Here is a 6810-nt window from a genome sequence, read left to right on the forward strand (position 1 = left end):
GTTTGGACCAGCCAAAGGAGCGCGGAGGCTACGTGATCACGAGAGGAAAAGCAACTAGGAATAGTCGGTTCGGTTCGATTCGTAGCGCTTCTAGTACTTCTATTCTGTATATAGTTCTATTGACGTGAGAGCAAATGGTGTGTCTGAACTTTGGATCACCATCATCATATTATTAAATGGGAAATGCAGAGACGGAGCCAAAGCCAAGGTGCTGAGCACACGACGGCAAACGAAAGGATCGGAGGGGCAGATGGAATGGCTCATGGGCGACAGGATAAGCAGAGCCACAAAGGGGGAAAAAAAGATTGCCAAAGCTACATGTCCCTACTCAGTCAGTCACGTGCCACCCCATGTGTCAGTGGCGTCGTTAGGCGAAATCAACATATGCACCCGAGGTTGGTCGTCTGGATTCCCTCCCCTCCCCTCCACCACAGAAGCCAAGAAGGCAACACGGAGCTGTATTTTTCGTGGATTGTTGACCGAATACAGTACAAGCAAGCAATGCCTTGTGTCATGTTCCTGTATCCGAAGCGAGCAGAGGAGTGCCCCCGAATCACCAATGCAGCGAAGCAACATGAGGATGAGCGCCTGGATTTGATAGCACTCGCTCATGCGTTTTCTACTTTTCTTGCACAGGCAGTTTTCTACTCCTGCGCGCGAGAGAACGGGCGCGTAGATGTACTGTATGACGTATGAGCATCCAATCAGGACAAGATGGAAAGACATGAGTAGTGGCACCCCTCTCCTCTCTCTCATTAGTGGCCTTAATTAGCAGCTGCTAGAGGAGGAGACACCTCGAGCTCGAGATACGCAAAAGTGCTGTTCCAAAGCACCTAATAAATTAAACCGGATACTTCCAGGAGTTCTTAAACTCCAGTCCCTTGCGCTTATGCTATTTCATACTTGGACCCTGCAAGACGCGGGTTTGAGATTTCAGAGCACTCTCCAGACTTCAGGCCACAGACGAGTAGCTAGCTAGCTTCATTTCATCAGCCGCCAACCAAGGAGGGGACACACCCACTCGCCCCCGGCTCTCAAGTCCCCACCCCTAATGCATTTTGGTTTTGCGCCAGCGCGGGAGATTGGGAGCGGGAGGCGCGAGGAATCCACCTCCTCTACTGCTCTGCTGCGTTGATCTGATTCTCAACGATACTCACCGAGACAGAGGTAATGGGATTTGCCGGCTCGTTTCTGGGACTGGTACTGAGTTCATTCGATTTCGAACTCCTGCCTTTTTGCTAGTACTCTGCCCGCTATGTTAATGTTGAAGGTCAATGGGTGGGGATTCGGGCGCTGGAGATAGGCCAAAGTTGGGTTTGAGGATGGCGGGGCAGGTTTTCTTGGTGAAAAACGACGCGTTTCTTCAACAAGTGCGGACGTCTATCGATTTCATGCAGGGGTGAGAGTTTCTGGAGGAGGGTCTGACTATTTGGTAGTCCGATTGATTGGGATGTGGAAATGTTTGGGTTTTTGTGGGATTGAGGGTGCGGTTTTGGTGAACGCTGAATCTCGTTTAAAGGTGCGAAACCGTATGTGTTTATTGGGGGGAAATAAGGTTATTTTGTTTTACCCTCTAGAAATAAAATGCTGGTTGATGCACAATGCATTTCAAGTATTTTCTTGTTTGTGCGATCTAGTAGCTTTCCTGCACGAACTGTTTACAACTATCTTCAAGTTATCCTCCCCCCCCCCCCCCCCCCCCCCCCCCCCCCCCCCCCCCCCCCCCAACAGAGAGCTCCATGTTGTTCCATTAATAGGTAGAACATGGACCTCTTGCTTTGATGTTCCAGTACAGCATCCTTATTTGTGACTAGCTTATGTGCCATAAGAAAATCCCCATTTATAACTAGCAAACAAGAAATACTGTCATAAGAAAACAAGTGTTGATTTTGGACCTAAATAGCTAGCTATGTTTGTGGTTTCATTTGCAGGTACTATGGGGAATCGTTCTCGGCTAAGAGCAGGTAAGGAAAGCATGAAATCAATCGGTGAAGAAACTGAGAGCACCAGCAGAGAAACAGAAGCAGGCAAGTTTCACAGATTGAAATGCACAGATGAAACATTGGGAGAACCGTGCCTTGACAGGATCCCTAATTTCCACTGCAAAAGTTTGCCTTCAAGATATCGAGACGCAAACCCGGAAGATGGCATCATGCACAAGCGCGGCTCGATGTACCAGAGTTCCGGAGAGGTTAGCAGACTCAGGAATCTTCCAGGAAGGAGCAAACTAAATTATTCGAGCAATAAAGACACATTTTTGTCCTTTGAGGTTGCCAATTCATCCTCTCAGTCTCAGCCTAGCACAAGTGGTGCTTGCTCCTTTCCGCTGCGGAGGTATTCATGCAATACAAGGTCTTCTATGGGGACAAATCATAGAATTTATCAAGCTTCCAGGGAGATTATGAAGCTTTCACTCCATGAGATTCCTGAGGATGACTTAACACTCGAGAGACCACGCAGGGACTGCAATTTGTTGAAAAATGATGCACTAGACAGTTTCCTGGAGATATCACTTGAAGAAGATACCAACAAAGGTTCATGCACAAATGCAACCCCTCATTTGCCAGAAGGCAATTGTAGCAAAATTGGAAGATCAGATTGCCAACAGTCAGTTGTTTTTTGTCCTGATGAAAGAGATGTAGTTAATTTGCCCAAGTCCTTGTCTACAAAGGTGGGTGTTTTTGATGCTACATGCCCATCAGAATGTGTCGGCAACAAAAAGGCTCGTTCTAGTCCATTCAAGAAAATTCTTGATCCTATCATGAAGTCGAAGTCTCAACGGAACCCTTCTCTGATGGAAACAGAAGATTCAAAATCAAGTAGTACTCCATTTGGAGGAAAAGGCAGGGTATTACGCAAATCTTTGTTAAGTGATATCTCAAGGGCTCAGCAAAGCCTTGCACCTGATTGCCAGGCAAATGGGGAAGCCCAGAAATTGACCGTTACTTCATCGCCAACTCATCTTCATGCTGTTATTAAATTGGATCCGAATCACGGTGCTCTCGGTTTTGTGTTTAGTACAAAGGGCCCAGAAGAATCAATATATGTTAATACATGGAAAGCTGGGGATGAACTGAATTGGATTTACACTTTCCATAGCAGTGGCAAGCGAGCAAGCACTGTGGGAAGGACCTCCAAGGATAGGCATGGGTGTCTACCTCCGATTGTAGGCCAGATGCATGTGTCTTCCTTTTTGTACTCTAGTGTTGGAGAAGATGGTACTTTAAAGAACTCAGCCACCACTGAATTTGTTTTGTATGACATTGCTCATGCAAGACGGAGTTCTGCTGTTGAGAGAATTCAATGTACAGATGCCATTCGACCATCATTCTGCAATGTTGTCAATAGTTCAATGTCTGGACATACCAGAAATGATCTGATGCAGAGACAAAATACTACAAGGACTGACTCAGATCTATCGACATCTTGTCTTTGGTCTCGAGAAGATCTTCATCCTCATTTGGAGGTTGCTGCCATTGTAATCCAGGTGCCATTTCATAAAACAAAGTCCAAAGAATTGAAAGCTGGATCATCACCTGGTACTATCAAGGCGGTTACAGCAGGTGGTGCACATGGGTTACCAAGGGATGATGAGGCCAGCCCATCACCATTACTTGACCGTCTAAAGTCCGGTGGAGCCTGTGATTGTGGTGGATGGGACATGTCTTGCCCAATTGTTGTCCTTGACAATGCATATGATAGTTACTGGGCTGATTCCATAATGAACGAAAGCAAAGCTCCTATGGAGCTATTTGCTCAGGTACACCTGATTATCTCTTATTCTTTTATCAGATAAATAGTGGTTACTGTTTCATATTTTAGGCAGTGCAGGGACAACTAAACATGACAAAAGTAAGATTTCGTATGTCCAAATATTCATGTTTCCAAAAAAATGGCTGCCTGTGACATTTTAAGATGAGCTAGGATACAAGTTTGCTATTTTTAGATGCATTTAAAGTTAACAGGGTAATTGTTTCTTGTTTTACCCTCCCTAAAAGCTATGCAGCAAGATATTTAACAACTAATTTTGTACGAAATATTTACGAACACATTCTGAAGCTATATTTGACTAAATGACACATTTAATTTATATGCTACAAATGTTTGAACAGGGTAACAAAGAAGTTCTCCCTGCCCTTTCGATGAAGGCAGATGGGAATGGACATTTCTCAGTGGATTTCCATGCAAGATTATCAGCATTGCAGGCCTTCTCTATCTGCATCTCTTTGCTTCACTGTTCTGAAGCTTCTTCAGACATTGGTATCGAGAAGTTTAAGAACAAACTATACTCCAGCTCGCTGAAGATTCTCCTGAAGGAGGAAGTGAGGCAGTTAATTGATTCAGTCACGCCCAAGGAGAAGAAGAAACCAAAGAGCAGGAATGAAAAGACACCTCCATCTATCGTCATCGACCCTCCCTTTTCTCCCATGGGAAGAGTATAGCATGTGGATAAGCAGAGCAATAGCTCTTGGGAGTGGAAAGATAAGAAAACCAGAATCTTCTCATCATGTACAACAATTGTCGAGCAAGTATTAGTTTTGACCATGTTCATTTTTGTGTGAGATAGAAAAGGAAAATGACCCTGTTCATAAGGATAGATGGAGCTGGTAGTTTATAGCAGTAGTCTTAGCTTTGAGCAACCAAGGGAGGGCATGAATTGTTGTTGCAATCCACCAGAGGATACACAAATGTGTCTCAGCCAGTTCTGAAAGAACATGAGCATAAAAAACATAATGTAGCCATTTTTCCTAAATGTAACAACATTCTGAATCTCTGATATGTTTTGGTTGCAAGGGCCTCTTTTCTCATTCTCATTCAGCTTTGTGGAATTAAGATATCTGTTTCAATCTTTATGCAACTGGCGATTGCTTGACTGAATGTGCATTGGAACAGTTAAAAATGCACCACGATGAGATCAAGCCTTTTGGCGCCATGTCTGTTTCAATTCCTGCATTGGTTGGCAGACTGGTGGGTCTGCTAGTTGCAATTGCCCTTGTAGGTTTGACATTTATGTGGTGCTTTACTGTGTTTCATAAAGGTTGAATAGGAGCACAAAAGTAACATGGTGCAACCATTTCCTGTTTCTTGTATATTTTTGCTTGTTCGACTTGCAGCATCCAACATGTTTACTGATCCCTTTTTTTTCACTTCAAGTTCTGGGTGCGAGCCTGATAGTTCCACCTAAGCAGTTTGGAGTTGGAGCCCTGAAGAAGTTCAAACTTGTTTAAAGTTGCCAGTCCATGGATGTTTCTTTTGCAGAGGCATCGAGGTAGGTTTGTTCGGCCTCAGAGTTGCAACTTTGCATCTGCCTGCACCTTTCTTGTCAGCCATGCCAATGGGCAGTTCAAGGCCACAGAACGTGGAGGCGGAATTTGTGTTTGTGGTGAGGTCGGATCTGCAAAATGAGGTGCTCTCAGAGTCTCAGTGCTCAGTAGCCCTGGGCAAATTTAACTAGAACCGAAAACCGAACTGAAATAACCGGAACCGAAATCAAAAGAACTGGAACCAAAAAATTGGATTCCTTATTCGGTTCCTGATATTGAGAAACCGAACTAATCGAAGAAAATTCGATTCCTATTCTCGGGTAACCGAAAGAACCGAATTACATGAATTATACTTCACTTACTTATATTTTATAAGATTATGTTTGGTTTATGTGTGGTGTTTTATATTTGACCTACTATATATTTGTGTTACTATATTGCTATTGTTTTCTTATAAATCATTATTATTAAAAATTAATATAGTCTTGCATAAATTTGCCTTACAGCGCATATATTTATTATTATCTTGAGGTCTTCTGAAAAAGTTTGGTTAGTTTGGTTAAAATCGGAACTGAACCGAAATATCCGAAAACCAAAATTATCGGTTCCGAAAATTTTTTAGAATCGATCGGTTCCTATTTTCTAAGAACCGATTTCTGAAAAAACCGAGGAACCACAGACCCAGAACCGAATGCCCTCACTTTGGCGTTGCTGTTGGGTGTGGGCTGTGGGCCTGTGGCCCTCATCTGGTGATTCCAGGTGAGGGACAGGGATCAGTCGGATGGGTTACCATTACTAGCTGACAAGGACAGGTTTGGACCATCTGTAGTCTTGACCCGGGCTTGGCCTTATTGACCAGGCCAGATCTCCGGGGCCCGGGCAAGCGCCATGCTTCTGCAAGGCTGCGACTCCATTTAATAATAATCTGCTGCTCATCCTCACATTCGTGAGGTACAGCTAGCTCGACTGCTCCGGACTCTCAGTCTCTCATTCCTATCAGCCCATGTGATAGCTAGCATTTGTGGCTTGTTTTTATTTTTTTGAGCAAAAAGCATTTGTGTCTGAGTAAAGCGAAACCCAGAAGCAAGAAGGAATACATGGCGTTTTCTTCGGCAAGTAAGCCCAGTAACAATCCACCTGGTCCATCGTGATGGCTCGGCTATCACTATTGGGCCGTCCCGTGCTTTGCCCCGATTTTGTGAGAGGAATCTTCGGCCTTTTTTGCATATGATGAAACAATCCTGAGGCGATGGCTGAAGACTCATGAGGCCCATTAATCTAGGGGGCGGGGGCCGGCGGTGGGCCGGCCGCGGGGGGCTCAAAGTGTCGGCCTGTCGCTTTCCATCTCGTGCACCACGGGATCAGCGATGCCGTCCGCGGCCACGCACCAGATCGACGTGACAGCTGACGCGCGCTTCGGCCGGTCGGCCCCGCTCTCCCAACTCCTTCGCCTGAAAGCGGCGTCCGAAGGTTCCGGCGGTGGCGTCACGCCATTCCGGGCATCCATCCGTCCGTCTCGCCGGCCGGCCGGCCGGGTCAGGCTCCC

The 6810-nt window shown here is 45.4% G+C and overlaps 1 protein-coding gene across 5 annotated transcripts; it reads left to right on the top strand.

Annotated features, from left to right (window-relative positions):
* The first annotated feature begins 952 nt into the window (after nt 1-952).
* LOC136486779 (uncharacterized) lies at nt 953-4812 on the top strand. 5 transcript variants are annotated; one of them, XM_066483796.1, is made up of 4 exons: nt 953-1167; nt 1271-1399; nt 1932-3760; nt 4113-4812. In XM_066483796.1, the coding sequence occupies exons 3-4, from the start codon at nt 1937-1939 to the stop codon at nt 4440-4442; spliced, it is 2154 nt and encodes a 717-aa protein (XP_066339893.1). In that variant the 5' UTR covers nt 953-1167; nt 1271-1399; nt 1932-1936; the 3' UTR covers nt 4443-4812. The 5 variants fall into 5 exon arrangements, with proteins under 5 accessions (XP_066339893.1, XP_066339873.1, XP_066339902.1 ...); XM_066483776.1 differs by having other exon boundaries at nt 953-1399; XM_066483805.1 differs by lacking the exon at nt 1271-1399 and having other exon boundaries at nt 953-1200.
* The last annotated feature ends 1998 nt before the right edge of the window (nt 4813-6810 follow it).

Source organism: Miscanthus floridulus, chromosome 1 (genome assembly GCF_019320115.1).
Source record: "Miscanthus floridulus cultivar M001 chromosome 1, ASM1932011v1, whole genome shotgun sequence".
In the NCBI taxonomy this organism is placed as follows: Eukaryota; Viridiplantae; Streptophyta; class Magnoliopsida; order Poales; family Poaceae; genus Miscanthus; species Miscanthus floridulus.

Coding starts and splice junctions, on each gene's coding strand:
- LOC136486779 (XM_066483776.1), top strand. CDS start 1,937: ATGGGGAATCGTTCTCGGCTAAGAGCAGGTAAGGAAAGCATGAAATCA. Junction 3,761..4,112: donor CTATGGAGCTATTTGCTCAG/GTACACCTGATT, acceptor ATGTTTGAACAG/GGTAACAAAGAAGTTCTCCC.